This window comes from Augochlora pura, chromosome 10, assembly GCF_028453695.1.
Source record: "Augochlora pura isolate Apur16 chromosome 10, APUR_v2.2.1, whole genome shotgun sequence".
Lineage (NCBI taxonomy): Eukaryota > Metazoa > Arthropoda > Insecta > Hymenoptera > Halictidae > Augochlora > Augochlora pura.
This window is the reverse complement of record NC_135781.1, coordinates 4,499,845-4,524,465: the sequence shown is the minus strand read 5'-3', so window position 1 is coordinate 4,524,465 and position 24,621 is coordinate 4,499,845. Positions and strand designations below refer to the sequence as shown.

The window sequence follows — 24,621 nt, the reverse complement described above, 5'->3', positions numbered from 1 at the left end:
CCAGGCAGATTAGCGCCGTCAAATCATGGCAAGGTCGACGATCGCCGCCGTAAAACGCGGTTCCCGACGTCTACGCGCGCGGCCGCGTTCCAGAGCCTCCGGGATTAACCAGGCTTGTTCCCGAATAATCTCTCCTGAAATTCTGCGCGTCCTCGAGGAGCGCGCATTACCCGCGCGGGTCCCGTAACTCGCTGCCTCAAAATATCGTTAGTCTAACTTCCGGGTCAATTACGCTTTTCGAGAATGTCGTGAGCCGCTGGGATGGGTGGGGAGGGGGAAGGGGTCGCGCGCTGCCTGTTCCTTTCAGTGATGTTCACGGGACCGTTCTCGAGCGACTGCCGGCCGACGCTGCTTCGGGGATAGACGCCGTCTTTGGGAATTTCTTTTTCGGGCACTGACGCGGCCTTTGCGACGGGACGCTTTTATGGGTGGAAGGGGAGACCCTCTGGTAGTGTTCAGAATTTTTTCATTAAGAAATGTCAACGGTTGCAATAAATACGTTCATTTTGATTAAGGTCCTTTTTGGTAACGTCGAAATGAGCTGTGTACCTTGGAGATTATATGGTAAGAGGAACAGGATCTTTGGGAATTTTTTTTCGGGTACTAACGTAGCCTTTGTGATGGGACTCTTTTGTGGCAGGAAGAATGGACTTTCTAGTGGTACTCAGAATTTTTTTATTCAAAAATCTTAACTGTTGCAAGAAATACATTTATTTTTATTAAGGTCCTTTTTGGTAACGTACAAATGAGCTGTGTATGTGATATGGCGAATGGCATCTTTGGAAATTTTTTGCTAGAAAATTAACAAATCTTTTTCGATAAAACTTTCTGCATTGGAAAGAGTGCACCTTCGTGTAACACGTAGAATTTTTTTATTAGGAACCATCAACAGTTGTCGAAGATATGGCAATTTTTCCGGGGGACGTTTTAGAAAAAAGTTTCACAAAAATCCATCGCTGATGAAAAAGTGAAACAAATATTTGTGAATTTATTATGCAAAAATTATTAAATTTATCAGAACGGGACCTTTTTTAACCGAAATTCTAGAATAAATTCCCGATAACATCGCACTCGAAAACGAATTCAAGTTAAACAAATTCGACGGTCGTTCAGCCGTCGGACGATTCTTCAAAGTCGTTCGAGCACCGCTCGGGGATCGTCGTCGCGCGAACGATCGTCGAAACGGTGCGATAAAAAATGAAAAAGTGCAACGATAGGACGGTAATAGGAATCGCGGGACGCGTCCGTGAAGCTCAGGGGGGGGAATTCCGATCACGGGATTCGATCGGCGCGCTCGATAAAGGGCGAGAGAGCCCCCCCCGTTTGTTTCCGGACTACGTTTCCGCTTGGGCCTTGGGTCCGACATGTTTATCGTCCCGCCGCGGCCGCGTAAATGCCGGCTGATGACTCAAATTTAGAGCATTACCCGCGCCCTGGCCGTCTATTATTGGTCGAGCGAGAGAAAGGTATTCGTAAACCCCGCCGCCGCTGAGAGGTATTTGTAAACTGTTTAGAGCCGCGGTCCCGGCCGATGTTTGACTCGCCGACGTGCCGAAAGGTGAAATACGTCGCGGAGGGAAACGAGGTCGGACGAAACGCGATAAACTCGCCCGGCGAAATGCCGGCATGGAATGTAAACGCGGATTTCTTTTTCGACCGCGTATCGGTTCGTCTGTTGGGGCAGGCCCGCCTCGTTCTGCCGACGGGGGCTTCGACGCCCGCCCTCTCCCGGCCGTCGACGTTCCGGTCGAGCGACGAAACAGAGCTGGCTGCGTTTCGCAGGAATCGACGTAGAAAACCGTTCTATGGACTTGGGAGAAAAAGTTTCGACGGTCTTTGGACGCGGACGCCGGTTCGTTGAACAGGGAAACGGGATTACAAAGGCGCCTTTAAGCGCAAGAAAATTTTAGATGCCGCGGTGAACCGTGGATCGGGCAAGAATCGAGGGTGGAGTACTTTCTGTAGCATTCTCGTGCAGAGAAATTGTACTTGCAGATTTTTAGCGGGCATCGTGCGTTGAATATACGCGCGGGAATGTTATTTTCAACTGCAAACAGTTTGCTACCTGGTGGAGGATTAACATAGAACTTTTACAGAACCGGACGCGCGGAATAATACTTTAAAAACTGGACAGAAATTGTTAATGAATTTGTTCCAGAATGTAGAAGACGAATTTAAAGGGAATTCGTCGGAGATCATCGTATAAAAAAGTAATAAAACCACGTTTATTTAACTCTAAATCTCCTGTTTGATTTCATATATTTTTATTTAATTATTTTAATGTAATTTCAATAATCTTATTAAGTCTTTTCGACATTATAAAAGACAGATCAAGTGTTGAAAAAATCGTACAGATAAAACGTAAGAAATAAATAAGATAAACAGAATAAAATAAATCAGATAAACTAAAATAAAAAAAAGCAAATATTTTAGATAAAAAGCGCTTGTAGTATTTATATAGTACGGTAACAAAAATAATAATTGATTTATTAAATGGAAAAATTACCAAATAAAATATAAAACTGATCCATCTTCACTAAGATATATTTATAATAATAGCAATGATAATAATAATTCAATTAATTAACTGGATAAACCAATAGTCATAGAAACCAGATAGGTATTTAAAAGAAGTGTTAACGGCAACATCTCGATCCCTGAAACTGTCTTCTACCGTCTGAAGAAGGCCAGACAGCCAGAGCAGCGTCTGTCGAACACCAAACGTGAATACCGAGCAAGGCCGAAAAAGAAATGGAAGAAAGTTCGTGCCACACTCGAGAATTATTATCCCCTCGCGACAGCTGCTATCGAAGTTACCCCGGCATCCTGACTGGTTATAGTCGGCGTGGAAGCTTAATTGGATTTATTCGAGTTCCGTCGGTACTTTCAAAGTCAAAGATGGTGACAGGTGTCGCGCGAGAAAAATAGCGAAGAAGTTGCGGCGGGGACCGTGTCGCGCGCGGGGTTCGCGCAGTTCGATGCCACGCCGGGACACCACCTTTCGAGGTCACCGAAACGAAGCGGCGTGTATCAACATGCAGCGCGAGCCGCATTCTTCCTGATGCACTTTGCCGAACAGTAACGACGCTATCGCGAGCTCGAGGAAAAGCTTCCTCGTTTCACTCGCCTGTCGTTTCGCACTCCCTCGGTCGCCTTCGAGTTCTCTTAGGCAAATTGGCTGAAATTCCCCTTCTTTGAGAATTCGAGGAAATTCGATTTCTGTCGAAATTCTCAAATTGGCGACGAAAGATTTATTTGCGAGTTACTATCTTATTTTTGAAATCAGAAATTTTAGATTTCGTCAAAATTGCGAATCTCATTTTTAAAATTTTTATTTCTTAAATTCTAAATGAAAGACTAATTAAAATTGTAGAACATTATTTCATTTCTTAAGCTCTAAATGAAAGACAAATTAAAATTTTGCAACATTAATTCATTCCTAAAATTGAAATTCTCAGATTTTAAATCGAAGATTAATTCAAATTGTGAGGCATTACTTAATTTCTAAAATTTAATTTCTCAGATCTTAATTTAGAGATTAATTAAAATTTGAGAAAGGTTACTTCATTCGTATAGTTTAAATACTGAAATGTTAAGTGAAATAGTCGGTAAAATTTGGGAGACGTTATATCCTCTGTGAAAATTAAATTCTGAGATTAACAGCAGTTTAATTAAATGAAACGTTCTTGTTACTTTAATATTTTAAAAATAACTGTACACTTCTGTAATATATATGATTAATAGCGGAAGCTAAGAGTCGCTATACGTCGTTGCGTATAGACATAAGCGTGCTGAAGTTTTTGGGGTAGGTAATATAAATTCTCTGCCGCGTCCTTATGTCAAGCATGTATTAACTAAAATTCTTCAGAAATTGCTTTTCATAGGACATTCTCATGACGAGAAACTTTCGAGTGTTATTGGACCAACATTTCAACAAACTAGCAACACTTGTATATCCACGTATTTAAATAATATTCTGTAGAATTACTATATTATCTACCATAAAAAGACAGTATAATCTTTTGCCCGAAATTTAATAGACTTAGTCTATAATTTATACATTGTTGGCACTGTTCTCTAAATATACATAACATACTACACAATCATTAATAATAGTAATAATAATAATATTTTTAACCATATCACAGTAAATAGCAAGTGAATGAATTCATTCATACTTAAATTAATTTAATATTTCCGATGTTGAAAAGAGTTTTATTGTAAAGATTATAATAATTGAATTAAAAATATTAAACAAAATTTCTTTAGCACCTTAATGGAGATTATTTTTAGAGATAATTTTTAGAAATAATTTGCGATCATTATTGGAGATCATCCTCATCAAGAATAATTTTAATGCATTTCACTGACTAAACTCGACTCCAGTTTTGTTAAACATTATAAAGTTCGCGAGATAACTATCGCCACGTTAACCCCTTGCACTACGACTCCTTTAACGCTGCGTTGATTAATATTTATTCATCTTTAATATTTTCCTTAATAGGACCAGACAATTTTTGTTTCCTTTATTTTCTTTATGCACTTTCGTTTATAGACTTTGATAACAGAATTTATTTTTATTTCGATATAGTGGAAATTAATAATATCAATATTTATTAGATCCTGCATGATATTATTATGTCGTGCAGGTATATTATGCATAATATTTATTATGTCGTGCAGGTATATTATGCATAATATTTGTTAGATCCTGCATAATATTTATTAGATCCTGTTATAGTGTAAGGGGTTGAATCCGAGCTTCGGTACGATCCGCTTAATCGCTTCCCTATGGATCATCCGCGCCGAAATCGGGGCTTAATCAGTTCGGAAACGAACTCGGAACGAGTCAATATTAATAGCTATTAACACAGCTCGGTTAATGAGCATGATATAGCAGCGGCTGCCGACGAGAGCTAACGGTGACGCGTTCTGTCCACAGTCATGTTGATTCTAGCTAGTCAAAGGATAGAGAGCGTGATTGGCAACTGGATGGGACACGACGTCGTGGAGCACGAGCCGGCGCCGACAAAAAGGGGTGCAGCGCCCACGATCGTCGAGTGGTAAGACAATACTATAATAATCAGGACGTTCTCTCGGAACTTCGTTTACAATAATTGTACTACTATCCAGTGCGAAATAATAGTAATAATATGTCTGCCTGGACACTAATACTTATAAAGATCCTTTTTCAAAAAATCGAAATAAACAGGTGTATATTTTTTCGATCAGGTGGTAAGGTAAACAGAATCTTTAGAAAATCTTTTCTGGGGAAGTAGTAAATTTTTTTGGATGAAATATTTTGGATTTAGAAGAGTAGACCTTCGAGTAATGTTCATAATTTTTCCATTGAGAAATATCAATAGTTCTCGAAAATATATTAATTGTTATAAACGTCTTTCGTTTGGACTTCATTTTGACTAATGTACGATAGAGTACAAAATGATAATAATAAAATAAAGACACTGGCGCATCTAGAGGCTGCAAAGAAAATTCTGTTCCATCGAAAATAACTCCAAATTAATATTTTACATATTTAATGTAAAATACTTTAGAATAAAGTACAAAATAAAAATTCGTTAGTTCTGAGATACTATTATCGACCATTTTAATCAGTTGACAGTAATACGATAAAATTTTAGCGTTTCAATGTTTTCACCATTTTAAAATGTACAGTGCAGGAAAGGATAATAGATAAAAGATTTTATCAAACAATTAGTGTTCAAAAATAAAAGACAAATAATTTTTAAAATCGTTATTAAAAAAGGATAAAAGAGCGGCGAACTGTATATTTCTTACGAATGCATAAAATTCTCAGAGTATTTATTAATCAGATCTTCGCCGCGCATCCTTCTGTTCGTCGACACGATGATCAATATTCTTCCCCCGAGTACACAATATTCTCCACACAAGGAGAAAAATAACGTCGAAGGCTCGCCAGGAGAACTCGCGCCGCGGGATCGGTTCGAGGCGATCGGAAAAGACCGATAGCGAGGCAGTAAACATGTTTGCCGTGGAGGGACGGAAGACGATTGAAAAGTAGTCTGTCGCAAGAAACTTTCACCGAGCACGATAAATCTTTGCTGGTATTGTGCGGCCGCGGAAGAGCGAACCACGATAAGTAAAAATAAACCGAACCGTTTTTGACGTATGGCCGGCTCGCGTTCGCGGCGTTCGCAGGCTCGCGGGTGGAAGTTCGGTGCACCGCGTGGAAGTTTAATAGAGTTTGATGGAGGGTTTATCTTGTTTTTGCGGCCGATAGAACTTTTAATGGGCTCAACGTATTTCTGCTTGATTACCGCGGCGAATTAAGCACGGCGGGAAAACCGTTCGTACGCTATTGCGAAATTCAACCGCGAATTATACGCCCGCCGATATTTAACGCGAGCATTGTCCCGCGTGCGGAGTGTCTCGGGGCGGGCCTCTTCGGTTTCGTTAAGGGTGGTCGATGGATTTCCCGTCGGTTCGAGGGTACCTAACTTTCCAACCGTAGATGTGCCTGCGGTCGGTCACCGTCGAGCGACAGTAACGACGACGACTTGACGTGTCGAGGAAATTGTTCGCAAATAAACTGTTCGAAAATAAACTGTTCGCAAATAAACTGAATAAACTATTCGCGAATAAATTGTTCGTGGATGAACTATTCGCGATTAAATTATTCGTGAACAATCTATTCGCGAACAATTTATTCACGAATGAAATAGTAGCGAATTATTTGTAAAAAAATAGTAGCGACTTATTCGTAAAAAAATAGTAGCGAATTATTCGTACAAAATTTTAGCGACTTATTCGTAAAAAGATAATTACAGAATAAAATTACAAAGTTTCTTTCTCGTTCGAATAAGTACGAAGATAAAAAGTAATTCGAATAATGCCCGGCTCTGGTCATTACCACTGGAGGGGTGGATTTTATGCATTCATGGCGAAAATGTACAGGTCGAATACTAAACTGTAAACTCGGATTTAACCCAGTTTAGCACGGAACTTTTTGCACGGTAGTAAAACGTACCATGGAACCAGTAAATATCGTCCTCTCGATATAATTAACAATTCATTCGCAAACTAAAGAGAAAATTGAATCTTTTTACAACGAAGGAGACTTACAGAGAAACATGATTTTATTGCATTGGAATTCGATTAAAAACATGATAGATCACTGTGTTGCTATAGAGACATACTAAAACAGAATTGAAAGTTACTTGTTTGGAGTTAGTTTGTTAAAATTAATAATTATTACTGGACTACGATTGTTTTGCATATATATGGTAGAAACTAATAGATCAATGATTTAAAAATTTAATACTATAATTATAGTATTATAATTATTATAATACTGGGTTAATACTGTAAGCCCGGGAAATATGAATTGTCAATAAAATATTTCGTATCTATTATAACTATAGCTACAATTATATATCATATATAGTTACAATTATGGTACCTAATTATAGTCAATACATATAGTATAATACAGTAGATCAAAGATAAGAAACTATAATACTACAACACCAAGAACTCCAAAATTTCAAAACTACAACACTGTCAACTATTATTCCATTTCGTTAAAATAATTATAAAAATAAATAAAATCCAACGCCGCTCCTTGCAACAAATTGAGTTATCGCATGAAATCGCGGTCCAATTCCTCGTTAACAGAGATCCCCTCACTCTAATGATCCGTGTCGTCTGACGACGGTAAAGCTGATTTGCAAAAAGCTCGATCCAGTCGAACGGAGTGTTCTCGGAGAAGTGAAAACTTCATTCGATTCCCTGATGTCTCCATTCGCGGCGATACGCTCGAGATCTCCTCGACTGGAATCGAAGACGGCACGGGGAGCGTGCTCGGATCGAAATTGCATTTCTCGAGGACGTTCGCGTCGCGGGACGCGATTTCACGTTGATGGGAACGAAACGTCGAGTTCTGCCAATCGAACGTGCGACGTCTTGGCCGGCGCTGTTCTCCCTCTCTCTCTCTCTTTTTTTTTCTGTACCGCAGGTTCATCCTCGCCTGGGTGTCCGGTCTGATTTGGTCCGAGGTGAAGCAGTTGTGGGACGTGGGGCTCGAGGAGTACGTGAACGACATGTGGAACGTGATCGACTTCGTCACGAACTCGTTGTACGTCGCAACGGTCGCGCTTAGGGTGGTCGCCTATCACAGGGTGCAGAAGGAGATCGAAGGGCAGAAGGCCGGGACCGTGATCGAGCTGCAGAGGGAGCAATGGGACACGTGGGACCCCATGCTCATCTCTGAGGGCCTGTTCTCCGCGGCCAATATCTTCAGGTCACTTGATCTCGCTGTACTCAAATTTTTTCTACGAATTTTAGAAATGATTTTCGACTGAGGAAACTCGGCCGCTATAGTGATCATTTGAAAACTGGACAATTTTACGGATGTAGAAATTGTATATGTGCGAAACGATTGAGACGATTGACATGATCAACAATTGACACGATCGATTGATAAAATCAACAATTGAAAAATTAATTTTGTACTTGGCTACTATAATAGCTGTTTGAAAACTCACTATGGTGGTCACTATAGTGGCCATCAAAAATTAGACAATATTATAGACCTTGTATAAACATATGCAAAAGCTTTCTCTAGAAGATATTAGAGTTTTGTTATTAAAACAAGCTTTTACTTTTCATTAGTAATCAAAATATGGTTGGCCATAGAGTCTGACTTAAGCATCCTTGATTTATAAAAGACCATGAAACTAACGTTCCTCCAACTGAATTAACTTCTTCGTTCCACCCGAGTAACCATTTCCTGATACAAAAAATTACCTCCCCACCGGAAATCGCGTCTATTTACCTTCCCTCCGCGTTAATTTTCTAAAATTCAATTCAGGAAATAAAGCAGGGAGGAGGATTAAGTTATTACGCTAATTATCCAGCGAGCTCTGTGGCAAGTAGCTATCGGTTCGCGGAAGTCCTCGGTCAAAGACACTCGCGTGTTTTTCGTTCGAGCTTACTCGGTCGCAGAGGCTGGCGAGCGGTTTTCATTAGAGGAGCAATTAAGTACGAATTTCTCTATTCGGGAACGCAGTTAACACCGCGCGAACTCCTTCCGCGGATAATTAGGGGTTTCCCCCCCTCTCGGCGTTAATTCCGGGCTGCTTAAAACGCAGCCGGCCGCGCACATCTCGCACCCTCTCTCTCGCGGCGGAGACAAACACACACACACACACGGACGGACAGACGTACTCAATTTAACCGTAATTGAACAGAGACCATGAAGTCGTCTCTCGTCTGCTTGCAGCTCGTTGAAGCTCGTCTACATTTTCTCCGTGAACCCCCACCTCGGACCGCTTCAGGTCTCCCTGTCCAGGATGGTTATGGACATTATGAAATTCTTCTTCCTCTACGTGCTGGTGCTGTTCGCATTCTCCTGCGGTAAACCGATTAGAATATTAACTCCGCGCGCGAAATATAATTTCGGCGGTGTTCGAGGCGGCTCGAGCCGGTTGACGATACGGCGTGTCTGTTGACAGGTCTGAACCAGCTGCTGTGGTACTACGCCGACATGGAGAAGAAACGGTGCCCGACTGCCATGTCCTACGCCCCATCGAATTCCAGCGCGCCCGATTCAAATGCCTGCATCGTCTGGCGACGTTTTGCCAAGTACGTGAATGTTTCATTGTGGTAGCGGTGTGTCTAAGGAAGTTCATTTTCTGGCGTCGGTGACGGAACCAGCGAATTACCAATCAGAGACTGCTTTGTATTCTGTGGGAGATTCTACAGAAGTTTATTGTCATGTTCGATAAAGATTTAAAGGAATAGAGATCGTCTTTGCACTCGAGTGGTAACACTGAGGCACTGCTAGAATTTTTAGATCACGTTCCAAGATAATTTTTAAATTTTTATATATAAAATTGTTAGAAGTATAGCTGCTCTTCGAGTCACGAGACTTAATTTCATATGCATAAAATGTATTTTGTCATACAAAATGGAAATACTATAAATTAAAAAAATTGTTTTGGAATTCTAGTTACAATGGCTTCAAGCGCAAAGGGTTAAAAGTTAGTTAATATTTGCAGTAAAATGCTAGATAAGATAAATAGAGACGTATTTCTAGTATTTAATTTTTTACCAAATTCAAAGATATATTTTTTCATAGAGTTCGATATAAAATTATTCATCGTATAAGAAAACAAATATTATCTTCTAATATTGTTTGAATTAAAAGCAGTCTTCTGATAGGTATAAAAGTACAGTCACGTCGATAAGAATGCAGTCGGAATTATAAATTAAATAACAAAGTAAATATTGTCTGCTACTCTCATAAAAATAAAATATGATCAAATAATAGAACTAAAACTGAATAATAAAATATGTTCTATCATCATGTCAATTAAAAATGTTTCCCTAATGTGTAGTCTCTCTGACGTAATTCAGACCAAAATTATAGATGGCTTAACAAAATATACATTGATTATTATTATCATAAAAACTAAAAATGCCTTTTCAAAAGATAAGAAACTATTTCCTTTCTGACATAATGAAGCAATTATAAATTGAAAGCCAGTCGATAAAGTATCAACTTTGCTAAGTCTCGTGAACCTTAAACACCTTAAATTCGTACCCCAGCCTGTTCGAGACAGCACAGACGCTGTTCTGGGCGGTGTTCGGTCTAGTGGACCTCGAGAGCTTCGAGCTGGACGGTATCAAGCCGTTCACGAGGTTCTGGGGCATGCTGATGTTCGGCACCTACTCCGTCATCAACATCGTAGTCCTGCTGAACCTTCTGATCGCGATGATGAATCACTCGTATCAGCTGATCTCCGTGAGTGGCGATTCTCCCTTAAATCCCTCCAAAGACCGTGGCAAATCAGCTTATGTCCCGGTAACGATCTGTTTTCGAATCAGGAACGCGCGGACGTCGAGTGGAAGTTCGCCAGGAGCAAATTGTGGATCAGCTATTTCGAGGAGGGCGGAACGGTGCCGCCGCCGTTCAACATAATCCCGACGCCGAAGAGCGTCTGGTACATGGGCCAATGGATGTACCGGAAGCTGTGCGGCCACAGCCGGGCTGCCAAGAAAGAGCACATGCGAACCATCAGGGTGAGATTACTTCTAATTGGTCGTCTGTGTCGCGCGAACATATTGAATTCTCTTGAATAGATCTCTTTCTCCTTTCTCGAATACCAGAAGATTATTAAGAATTCGGTAGGTATTAGCTACTACTCTTCTAGATACCTACTTAGAGAGCTAACTACATAGATTAGACGCCCTATTAGAGATTTAGACACCCTTTCGTTGGCTTTGACTCTCCTAGGGTTTAGAAAGCTGGTACGACATAGTTAGATGCCTTTTGTAGAGTGTAGATACCGGCACTTCATAGACATTGAGGCTAGTTCTCTTAGCTAACGTTGTAGAAACTAGGCACCGATCTAGCTGTTAAAAATTAAATATTATTGAGAATTGGCATTCTGGCTACCTTGGTAGAATCTAAAGCTATTGTTATAGGTACTATTGTACAAATTAGTCACTGATTTAACTACTGCCCTGAGACCCTTTGCGAATGAAAATTGAAAATTTCAGAAAGTACGATTTAACATTCTGACAACCTTTACATAATCTAAAGCTATTGTTCTAGGTACTGTTGTAGAAACTGATCACTGAACCTTTTATTTTCCAACAACCTTTGTAAATGAAAATTGAACATTCTACAGAGTACGAATTGGCACTCTGGCACCATAGAATCTAAAACTATTGTTCTAGGTACTATTGTAGAAACTAAAGACTAATCCATCTATTTTTCTTAGTCCTTTGTAAATAAAAATTAAACATTTCACGGAGTACATATTAGCACCTTAGCTATCTTGATAAAATCTATGGCTATTTTTCTAGGTATTATTGTAGAAACTAGACACTATCTAGCTATTGTCCTCATCCCCTTTGCGAATGAAAATGAAAAATTCTAGAGAGTACGAACTGGCACTTTAGCTAAAGCTAAAGCTTCTTTAGGTGCTATTGTAGAAGCTGGACATTGATCTAGATGTCTTCTTAGGAATTAGAAGATCCTTTATAAATAAACAAACTTTATAGCAAAATCAAACATTTTCTTGCAAGATACTTTTGCTTGCTACTCCTCTATAGACTGGAAACTCTTGTGCTGGACACCCTTGTAATCATTAGAAATTTTTATCCTAACTGACCTTTAAAAAAGTATTGTTATTAAACCATAATAGTCGATTAAAAATTCCAACTAGATCCCTATCTTTTTCATTAACATTTTAGAAAGTGATTCTAGAATGTTCGAGTGTCTCATAAAGCTTCAAAAGTTTTCTAAAATTTACAGAAATGCCAGCAAATCCTTTAGATCCTTTTAGCTACCCATCTAAGAGCCGAAAGTTCTGCCTCTTGATCCCTTCTAGGAACTATTCAAGTCTTTCATCCACCCTTGTAGGAATCAAGGCTTCTTCTCCCCGTTGCTCTACGATCAACTAATTCAGTCATACAATAAACTTTGATCTTCCAACTTAATAATATTTGACAGAGAAAAGCTAGTGTTATGTAATCTTGATCTATTAGCTTACAAAAATTTGTTTAAAGTAAGAAGAACATTTAGCTGCCGTCAGCTATAGTATAATTATATTATTAGGTGATGTAATTGATCTTGATCGATCAGCATCCAAAAATTTGTTTAAAATAAGAAGAACACTTGGCTACCTTAAGTTACAGTATTGTTATATTATTAGTTACTACAGTCGACTTTGATATATCAACTTGCTAAAAGCTCGTGAAGAACGTCTGGCTACGATCAGTTATTGTATGACAACCATGCTAGGTATTAGCTAGGTCTAGCATAGCGAAAATAAGCGGATGCGCATCGCCGGAGTATCGGAAGGCGGAGACGTGGCTCCTGCTGCTGGGGATCTATAATTTCCAGCCCCCGAAGTAACAACAGACACGCCTTTATGATCCCTGCTTGCAGAGGAAGGCGAAACAGGCGTCGGAGAGGGACTACCGTTATCAAAGCATCATGAGGAACCTCGTGAGAAGGTACGTCACCGTGGAGCAGAGGAAAGCGGAGAGCGAGGGCGTGACGGAGGACGACGTGAACGAGATCAAACAGGACATCAGCGCGTTCCGGTACGAGCTGATCGAGATACTGAAGAACTCCGGGATGAACACGTCGACAGCTAGCGGAACGGGTACCGGTGAGATGATTATCTAGTGGAAAATGTTTAGAGTTCATTTAGATGGACGAGCACCGCCTCTTGTCAGTTTCTGCGTAGCATTCCTCGCGCTTCTTAGCTCGACACGCGGTCGTTGTGCAATCGGTCGCGATTGTTCCCTACGACGACGGACACTGGGTCCGTTCTGACACGTCTGTACGTGCTCGGAATTATACGAAATGACGTAATAGTTCTCTCTCAACATTTTACAAAATTTCGAGGCGAAAAAATTCGATTTATTCTTGCGAGGCTAGTTGTCATTTTTTAATTGTTTTTAATTTACTGTTTAAAAATAAAATTAGACGCCATTGCTTTTTAAGATATCAAATAAATTCTATTTAGAAGAGCCAATAATTATTTTAAAAGTAGTGAACTTGATCCTATCAGAAATATCTAGCAGAAAGTAAAAATATTTCAATAATTAAAATAAAATATGGTATACTTATTGGTGGTGCATAATCTTATTAATATTTTTTTGGTAATATAAAAGACTGTATTTATTTAGACCTTCCACTATTTTTATTACGTACGCTTGCATTTCGCTTTCACACTTCCTATACAAAGCACGCACATCAATAATGTAAAAAAAACAACTGTCATTCAAAAACTGGCAATACTATCTACGCTAAAAAATTTTAAGAAATAACCTTAAACATTCTAGAATAAGAATACCTCACCCCAAAGTATATAGAATTAATCATTAATTTTGCTTTTTCAAAAAATAAAATGTGAATCAGTTTGACCGAGTCTAACAGTGAAAGGGTTGAAACAGAAAAAGGTAAAACCAACTATCTCGATCTGTGTAGTATCAAACGAGGCAGAAATCTTCGGCGGAAGCATGAACGAACGAGAATGGACCCCGGTAGTGATCGGTTGCCAAATGGTCCATCGAGCAAGGGGTTAACATCTCCCCCGGTGCCGTGCGTCCGCGCGCCACGCGAATACAAAGTGTTGTGGGTGGATCTATGCGGGCTCGATCGCCGTAAATGAAAGTTCCGAAGTTCCGTACACCCGGCTGCGCTATTAATCATACGGCGAGCCGCGGGGGGCTAATTAATGCAATTAAGGGATCGTCTGGCCCGGATATTACGTAGTCGTTAACGGGTTCAACTGGGAATTAAGAAGTCCGCGCAAGTTCTCGTTTCTCCGCCCGGCCGAAAACCAACCACCCCCGCGTGATCGGGTTACAGAGGGTGGTCTAATTTCACCTGTTGGTTGGACCGAGAGCACGATTAACAACGCGTCATCGCCACGCTTTATTCGCGTGTCACGGTCACCGCCGAACAGAATCCTCCGCGGTCAAAGCGGGGTTCGATCGATGAAACGAAATATTTGCCACTGCGATTTCTAGATTCCGGATTTTTGCGCGTTTTTAGGGAAATACGCGCGCTTATTAATAATAATTAACAGTAGTTGGCTTTTAATTCTGTTAGTTCTTCTGTTATTATTATAATTTTCTATATGCAAGCACTTTGACGGAGTTTCTTTCGTTAGAATGTTTCTAGTTGATTGAGTCTATATTGTTTAAATGTGTTAGCAATGATTTTTAAAAAATTGTGGAGCATTGATAAATTGAATATTAGGTCTATTTTTGCGAAGCGCATGAGTCGAAACGTAGTAGCAGACCGTTGCAGATTTTATGCATTTATGATAAAACTGAGTAGGCGATGTTTTTAACAATAACGAAATTAGCGAATTTATAAAAATCAATTTTGTTCAATAACAAAAGTTTGCAATTTATGCGAATAATTTTTGTAGAGCATAAAAGTCTGCATACTGATTTAATTTATAAAATTAATATTTATCATATAAATTAATACATGTCATACGAAAATATACAAATTATATTATATTACAACTAGATTGTTGATATATATATAAAATAAAAATTATCATCATGAATTCCAAGGTACAGAAGCTACATAGATATTTATTTCCTTTGTTAAGTAATTTTGACGTGTTCACAGTAATACAATAATATTTTCAAATTATTCAAATGTTCTATACCATAAATCCATAAAATCCGCACTGTAATTATAACTATAGCACAGCATATTCTTGAAACCATAAACTTACATGTATATAATTCCTGCAGGCACATGAACATAAAACTATAATTCACATGTATATAAATCATACCTAATCATCTGCCACCGCTAGAATGTGCAACGTGGCAGTCAGCGCGTCGTCTCCTGCACCCATTACTTTTTTTTTTTAGTAGCTGCTTGAGCATAGTCCTTTGGTTTTTCTGTCTTGCCCATACAGACGGTAGCCTTAAAGAGCTGTCCATAGGTGCGGGCGGTAAGAAGAACCGTCAGAAGGAGCGACGATTAATGAAGGGCTTCAATATCGCCCCGCAACCAGGCGGAAGCGGAAGCTTGCCACCGGTCGACGAGTTCGTAGCCTTCCAGCAGCAGGTGCAGCACGAGAACTCGCAGGACTTTGGCTCGACGTTGAGTGGACTGTTCGGGCCTGGTACCACGCATAAAAAGAGTCCCCACAGCACCAGCACCAACAGCGTGCCTGGATTGTCGTGTCAACAGGCGAGGATGAGAAACGGCTCCAGGAAGAAGGGCTGGGGGAACATCATCGAGTCTGCTAGGAGCAGCAAGGTCTCCAGGCTGATGAGTAAGTTGTATCGGGATACGTCAGATTTCGGGGATACATCAGATTTTGGATAATCGGAGTAGCGAGTTTGAATAATCAAGTCGATCATCGGACACGGCAATTGTCGATAGGTTTATGGGACTCGTCGATACGACTTTAGTATTTCATAATTTTTTAACATTTGAGTTCAATTTTATTTCCGTACTTTTTATTTTGTTTCATCTATTCCATTTTGCTACTTTTACTATTTCTTTCCTTGACGTAAAAAGTATTGTACTATAAACAACGCGCTGCATGCTTCACTACAGCATGCACTTTTACTTTAATAAATCAGAAGACGGTGCTAGTCGCATCAGTCAGTGTCAAAAATGACCCGGCACCGCTGGCGAACTATTAAAACATCAAAAATTGCCCTCAAATATTAACGAAACCTGTCTCAGCTCTCTTTCCAATTACTTATTTAACATCGCATCTGCTTAACAGCAACCAGAGACTTAACCCTTGCCAATAATAGTACGGCACTAAAAAGATCAATGTTTCAAGCTGACGATAGTCCTCCACGCAATCCAAGACCCCCATTCGAGGGCAACCAAAGTTTTGTCAAACTCCCGTCAATCTTTTCGAGCCCTGAAAATTCTTAAAGAAGCCTGCTTCCCCAGGCAGATCTCGCTCGGAGGACTCTGTGTACTCTCCAGGCTCTGAAGACGGCGGTTCAAGGTCGGAGGGCTCGACGGACTCGAAGTCGTCGTTGGAGCCGGGCGGCCACGACGTTCAGTCCCATCACGGCCGACCTCAGCAAACCCATCACCACGACGCACGCCATATGCTGGCCCACGGTCTGGGCGCTTTAGCGACGCTGAGAAAGAAACCGGTGCACACGATCGCGTCGTCGTTCGCGTCCAAAGTCGCGAAGAGGCAGCCGTTGTACAGGGCGAGCAGCGTGCCGGCCAGGGGACCGGAACTGAACCAGCAGATCATCGCGCCGAGGAGACACGAGGGCACCCAGAGCCAACAGCCCAGCCTCGACAATCCCGACGGCGCCAGCGTCGGCGAGCAACCTGGTAAGTTAGCTCGCTTAGTGCAACCACACAGTCTTAGCTCTTTTCGTAATGTCTTTCAGCTTTCCGTTCGAGGACCGAGGTATGGTAGAGCTAGCTTGAGATTTAGTATCGCTTTATGTCGTTGTTGCGTTTGAATGGAACTTCCATTAGAGTTTTATTTAATACTGGAGACGTTGGATAGATGCTGTAGATTTTCAGTAGATATAAGATCATTGAGTAGATATAAGATCATTGAGTAGATACAAAATAATTGAGTAGATACAAAATAAATTTCACTAGATATAGAATATATTCAGTAAATATAAAATAATTGAGTATACACAAAGTAAATTTCAATAGATACGAAATATATTCAGTAAATATAAAATAATTGAATAGATGCAAAATAAATTTTAATAAACACAAAATACATCAAAGTAGATATAAAAAATTTAAGTAGATTTAAAATTCATTCAGTAGATACAAAATACATTAAGTAGACACTGTAGATATTCAATGCTTGCCGAAGACGTTGATCGGATGCTGAAGATATTGACTAGATGCGGAAGACGTCGAGTAGATGCTGAAGACGTCGATTAAATGCTGAAAGCGTTGAGTATATACCGGTGACGTTGGTTAGATACTAAAATGGTTGATTAGATACTGAAGACGCTATACGGATACGTCACTTAGACACTGAAGACGTGGATTAAGTACTGAAGACGGTAATTAAATACTGAGAATTAGATACTAAAGACGTTGATTAGATACTAAAGAAATACAGCATGGAGTTAATTAGCGACAATGAAAAGATTGATTACATACTGAAAAGGTTGATTAGACGTTCTAAGGGTTGATGGCTAATGCTGGAACTCTTCAGGTGCAGGGATTGAACTCTTAGGGGGTTGAAATATTTTATGAGACTTCCCTTGCAATTTATTCTTGCATATTTATTTTTGTTTATATTTGTATACTTTGAACTTGTTTCTAAAGTCATATTGAGTCATTCATAAATCTATATTTATCTTATTGTTTTGTGTAGCGTTAAAATACATTTGGAGATGTACAGTGTCTTCACAATAACCTTTGCATTAAAAGATCATGCTTGAAGTCAAAGGTTACTTTAAGATTGAGTTATTATATTTGTCTATATATATTTTCACGTTACGTGATGCAATAAATAAGAATATACGATAAAGTGCAAATTATTATTAATGAGCTTAAATACTTCGTCTCTTGAGTTAAATAAATGAGTAAAATAAATAAAATAATAAAAATAGAATATCTTATAATACAAATAGAATATCTTATAATACAAATAGAATATCTTATAATAAATAGAGAAGGAGTATTTCTCGTGGTATCGCAGTTGGGGTAGACATTTATATAGCAACGCTTAGGGCGAACCACCCCGTAGAAGATTTTGACACGGTCACTTTAGGTTTTCAATCCCCGGTTCCCAGTCCCGGCGCCTCTCGCGGTTCCAGGGTTAGCCCCGGCGACCCCGAAGAAAAAAGCGCGCTAGGTCGACCGGAGTCGATGGTTTTTCTATTCCGCGAATGAACGTCTCGAGTGATAAATGGCCCGGTGGGAATAAATCACGTTGATACTGACGAGAGCGTCCGCTTGGTTTTTGTCCAGCAGTGGTGACCGCAGCCCCGCTGACACCGTCCACCACCGAGGAGAGCGTGGTCGCAAGCGGCTCCCTGTCGGTGACGCTGAAGAGAAACGGCTCGGCGACGCAGCTGCAACGGCTTCCGGGGATCGAGCCGATATCCGGTCACGACGTGACGGGCGGCTGGCTCTGAGACGATCCTCGGGTCGCCGTGGCGCGACGTGTCAGCTAGCGAACGCCGTTTCATGCAAAACGCCGAGGCGGAGGTCGGACCCGCGACGCGCGCGGCGTTCGACCCCGTTCGAGGGCCTAGATTCTTATCGGAGACGCAGCCCGCGGACAGGCTGCGGACGACGACATCGATCGGAGCCAGAGCAACGGGCGGGGGCCTATCATCGGTCCGATGGATCGACGATGCCGAGTAGTCGTCGCCGTCGTCGGCACACGCACAACGATGCCTTTCTCGCGACGACGCACCTCGCCAAGACTAAACACACAGAAAGAAAACTATATTATATTATACATATAGGTATATATACGTTATATACTGTACGTAAGCGACCGTCGACCGTCGAACACGATATCTGGCTCGTCGAACCGACGGACAGGCGCGGCGGGCCCATCTTCTGTTTTTTACCGGCGCGTCGCCGTGGTCCCACGATCTCGACGCCATTTTATCGATTCGCGAACTATTGATAGGCGATGGGGCCGGATTCACATTTTTCTGGTCAAAATTTTTAACGCTGTTTCCAGCTGCACGGTGCAATAGGTCGTTCAACACTCGTCGACGACAGCTAAGATATTGTCAAAAATGTGTATTAACGTTTAAAAAGAGGTATTTCATGATGGACAATTTTAGAGAATTCTTTAAAATTCCTCAGTAAAGTTTTAATTGATTCGATGCTTTTATGACAAAGGTGACAAGGTTGAATGCAACAAAGTACGCACAGAATGATAATTTAGCAATACTGTTCGATGATTTTCAATCGACTAAAAATATGAAAAAAGAATATCGATTTTTCTTTAATTCCAGTTTTCTGCGATAGAGCTAGAACATTTTTATTCTACAGAAATATCCATGACCTATTTACAAATATTACAGTTTAATTTTTAATATTATTAAAAACGTTTAACGATATATACATGCTACATAATAAGTTCTCAGATCATTTTTATTGCATTCACTTTGAATTTTTTAATCTAGTCTTCGCTCTGACGTCTTCGCACACAATTCTCTAAAATAACTAAATCTATGGATTTCGAGGAAGGGTTATCAATTCATTTATGCAACAATTTTCCAAAATATGGAAGTATAAGAATTGTATTTTGACCGCGAGAAATGGGTTTCCAGTTCATTGTTAGCCATACCATTAAAATCAGTGAACACGATATTTTTAGGCAAAACAAATCGGTTCTTAAAATAATTATGCTTCCGTAAAACGAGACAATGGACTCTAATTTAGGTTCAAGATTTCTTTGTAAAAGTCCATCGTTCTACTTTCTGAAGCCGATTAGTTTATGAACCGATCAATTTGACGACCTCCGAGTATCGTGTCCGCGATAGTAATAACGTTTTAGAAACAAAAGAGAACGTTTTAATTATTGCGATATTTAAATATTGTTGACGGGAGAACAGAATTTTAATCCGCCTTTAAAAAGCGGAATAATATTCGCGTTTAACAAGTTGTTACTAGAGGTATTTATCACGAGACAGACTCGTCAAAGTGTGGCAAAGGGTTGATCGTCCTTCGATCCCTTTCCATGTTTTCCTTTTCATTTATTTTCCTGTTGTTCACTTTCGTAGCAGTTACTGCGATTGCTACGCTTTTTTATCGGTGGATTTTTACCCACTGCACTGAATTTTTTAATTCTTTCACGTTTAATGGAGTGTTTTAATCGCCTCGAAAGCATTCATGGTTTTAAGAATTGTTTTTAGATAGTGGTAGTTTTGTATCATAAAAAGTGGTAGCTTCGTATCACGGCAAATCTTTTCAGATTTTATTGTTCCATCGCTCGGAGCAGTAAACGAACTGTATCGATCGATTTTTCACTGTCGGCGCATTCTGTTGCTCGATGCAACGGCGCAGTAAATCCGTGATCGAGAAACTCGGATGATTTTTTGGAATTTATTTGACGAGAAAGCGCATTCAAATCGTACGAGATTTTATCGGGTTTTATTGTGTCACGGTATCAGATTCAAAGAACAAGCTCTGACTTGCATTTTTATCGTAAATGCATTTTTCAAACGACCCCTGGGGCAACGTTGCCGTACAGAAACGCAAGAACACAGATTACAGGAATTTATTTTAGAAAGATCGAATCCTAAAAAGTCTTATTGCCTTTTATTACATTACTATTTCAACTAGTAAACCGAATAATTTCTTTCGCTGTTTGCTATCTATATGATTTTAAATAAGTACTCTTTGCAACGCGATAGAATTAATGAACCATCGAAGAGAAACCAAAGTAACCTCTCCATTAATCCTTTCATCTATCACGTAACAATCATTCACCTCCACAAGAATTACCAAGAACCACAAAAAAAAAGACCAATTCTCTCGTCGAACGAGAAAAATCCGAATCGCGAAGCGATAGGGAATTAATTTACACAGATGTTCCACAAACGCAACAATTAAGAACGGTAACAGATCGATCTCGTAGTCAACCAAGACCGATAAAAATCTAAAGAGAAATGGCGATCGACGAGCGTGGTACCTTCGCGACGCAGACGCGCGTTCCTCGATCACGATCTTCCCTATTCTTCATCAGCGATCAGCTTCGCGAACGTTCCCTTGCAACGACGCCGGCGTTCCTTGACGGCGCCCGTCGAGACGAATTCTTCTTCTTCTACTATCGAGTAGATCGAGATTCGAGGCATCGTCTGTCGGGATATCCAAACTTCCGGGCATCGATTTCCTATGCCTCCGGCGGCGTTCATTTTCGCCGTCGACGAGGGGCTACTCTCCCGGGACTCTCGGCGCCGTTCAAGTTGATCCTCCGTCTGTAAGCAAACGTCGTTTGAACGTCGGGGGAACGGCGTCGCGGAGCGAACGGGCAAGCAGAGCCGAAACGTTTTCCCATTCGGCCAGGTGTCGGGGAACGGTGATCGCCGGTGGAAAACGATTTTTATCTATTTCCCTGACATCCTACGATCTACTACACTGCTACTACTGCCAGAATGGAACGGGCGAGCGGGTCGGCGATCGCTAGCCTAGTCAGCACTAGTCGAACGATCTCGTACCGATGGGAACGCGAACGGTTGTGCTCGGATTGGACACGGCTTTTCGGATCATAGGGACAGCAATTTTACTGATAACAGCTCGCGAGTTTTGAGACCAAGGAAATTGTTGCTTGAGATTCGATTTTAACGTGTCTGTGAACTGTGTTTGTTTAACTGAGGATTTATTTGTTTGGCTGAGGATTTCTTTATTTGTTTAATTAGCTATAAATTTATTTAATTAGCTATAAATTTATTTAATTAGCTATAAATTTATTTACTTAGCTATGAATTTATTTACTTAGCTATGAATTTATTTACTTAGCTATAAATATATTTACTTAGCTATAAATATATTTACTGAGCTATGAATTTATTTACTTAGCTATAAATATATTTACTTAGCTAACAATTTATTTACTTAGCTATAAATATATTTACTTAGCTATGAATTTATTTACTTAGCTATGAATTTATTTACTTAGCTAACAATTTATTTATTCTACTAGCAATTTATTTATTTAGCCGAGGATTGGTTTATTCAGCTGAAAATTTATTTCATCGGCTATAAATTCATTTATTCGGCTAAAAATTGATCGATTCAGTTGAAGATTTATTCATTTAGCTAACAATTTATTTCGCAAGCTAAAAATTAATTTATTTGGCTAAAAATTGATTTACTCGGAATTTATTTATTTCAGCTACGATTTGACTTTTACTCATCTGAAAACTGATTTGTTCAGTTAAGGATTTATTTATTCAATTAAGAATGCATTGTTTCAGCTAAAAATTAATTCATTCGGTTAAAAATTCATTTATTCAGCTAAGAATTGATTTATTCCACATACGAATTGATATATTCCAGCTATGAATTTATTTATTCTGGGAGAACGCTCCTCCCTTTGGCATTTTTACAATGTGACTTTCTGAGAAATATATCTATATATTTTAACAAGAATGTTATTGAATAATGAACACGGTATCTTTGCAAACTTAAATTCTAATATAAATAAATATAACATTATTTATTATATAGCAGTTTTCTTTGATACTACTAGGATTTTTTTAAAGATATATGAACTAAAACATCGCTTTCTCTTTGTTTTTTCCATATCCAATTTTTGCTGTAATAAGACACTTGCTGGATGGAGTCTATTCGTTTCATGTTTATTGCAATTTAAGGAATATAAATCTGAAGGTATATCCCCGGGCGTATTACTCATGCGAGCCAGCTAGTTAGGAATAAATCAGAGTGACGGGGGTGGTTACGAAGCGAGCCATTTTCAGGCCATTCTCCGCGGGATCTGTTTGAACTCGTAGATCATGCATCTTGCGCGTTTATACGCGGGTATCTTGAAGATGATAAAACGCTGGCTTGACAAAGATTGCTTAAGAATACATTCTTAAATTCTCGATAAATCTCGGCTGTTGCTAGATAAAAATCTTTGCTGAAAAATATCAATGAATTACATTCGACTCATGATTAAATAAACGTGTGCACTAAATGACACAAATTAATTTATGTAAGAGTCCTGTAGGAATTATTGTGAACATAGGCGAAGATATAAAATTGAATTACCTGGTCATTTGTATAAATGTTTAATCAGTTATTCGATCTATTTGCAGTCACATAAAAATGGGTATAATAGAAAATTGTAAAATTGATTGTTTCTGTGCTTGAGATATATATTTTGAAATATCTAGATTTTATTAGAATAAAAAGAGCAGATAAAATGTTTATAACCTAGACGCACTTTTCGTGGTTTGAGAATCATTACGTTTAATAAATTTATACAGATCACTATTTTAGTTAGATCTTGTCAGACATAAATAATTATAAAAACAGATATTACGAAACAAAGTAACCTAACTAAACAGTCAAAGTATCAGCTAGCATGCTAATCAGCAAGTGCAACAAAAGCAACGAAACTTCATATAAATCTGTTCGAAAGAGCGCGAATAAAATTGTCGCACAAATTCCAGAGCATAATTGTCACAAATTAAAAGAAGCAATCAGATTCGAACAGAATCACGTAGAATCGGCCAGGTCCAGTCCGACCAGCGCTCCGTTCGCCGAGCAGCTCGCAAGAGTCATCGACTACTATAAATAAAACCGAAGGATTGTTATCGTCGTTTTTAGCGGAGAGTCGCATACACACACACGAGTCGAATTTATCCTAGTCGCTTCAGAAAGCTGGTCTACTGAAGATATCGGAGCTTTTCTATCGGCGTTGCGGCCCGAAAGGCACGACAAAGCGTTTCGTACTTTTTTATTTGCCCGCCGAGACGTGGTCTAGTCAACGCGCAGAGAGACATCGCAACCTCTCTGGCCGAGCGTTTCTTTCACCGGCGCGGCGGCGGTTGTCTCTGATTTATCCGCGGGCCCAGTCGAACCTGGATCCATCGATCCGTACGCGACGAGTCTCCCAATTAGATAGGAGATGCCGGCGCACTTGTTGACTGAGAAGAAGCGGAAAAAAGGGGGGGTTCTCGAAAATCGGACGAGGCGATCGCGCGGGAAAACGCCGACTCTCGGATCCGTTGACGACGATCCGATGATTTGGTGATCGCGGGGCAAAAGGATCGAGGCGTCTTTGATTTTCGAGGAACTCCCGCGAAGGACGGAGCTTCCAGGTTTCTTTGGCTCGAGCGAAAAGAGTACTTCTCTCTGTTTAGTTCGGTTCTATTCGCGGAGACTTTTTCTCTGGTGGACAGGGGGGGAGGCGCGGGTGTCACGACCAAAGAACGAGAGCCGAGTAGCTTTAGCGTAGAGGCCTACAAGAGACAAAGATCCGTACTACTTCCTAGACATTACGTGTACGTATGATAATAACGAGTACCATTAATGTTAACGCGTCGCCGGGCCCGCGAAAACGTCCGACGGACCGATATATCGAACTCGAGAAGCGGAAACTAGTCCCGGCTGTGTTCGCAGCTGACGCGAACGCTGCGAAACGG

At 40.1% G+C, this 24,621-nt stretch overlaps 1 protein-coding gene across 2 annotated transcripts in view; it reads left to right on the top strand.

The window, feature by feature from the left end:
• The window catches only part of Trpgamma (Transient receptor potential cation channel gamma), a 43,243-nt gene extending 24,604 nt beyond the window's left edge, over positions 1-18,639 (top strand). Inside the window, exons 7-17 of one of the 2 annotated variants that reach the window (XM_078191905.1) lie at positions 4,943-5,063; positions 7,997-8,281; positions 9,263-9,396; positions 9,495-9,624; positions 10,591-10,786; positions 10,870-11,064; positions 11,152-11,169; positions 12,941-13,166; positions 15,450-15,812; positions 16,451-16,852; positions 18,473-18,639. In XM_078191905.1, coding sequence (XP_078048031.1) covers positions 4,943-5,063; positions 7,997-8,281; positions 9,263-9,396; positions 9,495-9,624; positions 10,591-10,786; positions 10,870-11,064; positions 11,152-11,169; positions 12,941-13,166; positions 15,450-15,812; positions 16,451-16,852; positions 18,473-18,639 — 2,237 coding nt within the window. The remainder of the gene's footprint in view (positions 1-4,942; positions 5,064-7,996; positions 8,282-9,262; positions 9,397-9,494; positions 9,625-10,590; positions 10,787-10,869; positions 11,065-11,151; positions 11,170-12,940; positions 13,167-15,449; positions 15,813-16,450; positions 16,853-18,472) is intronic. The other variant, XM_078191904.1, reaches the window with a different exon arrangement.
• Positions 18,640-24,621: the final 5,982 nt, after the last annotated feature.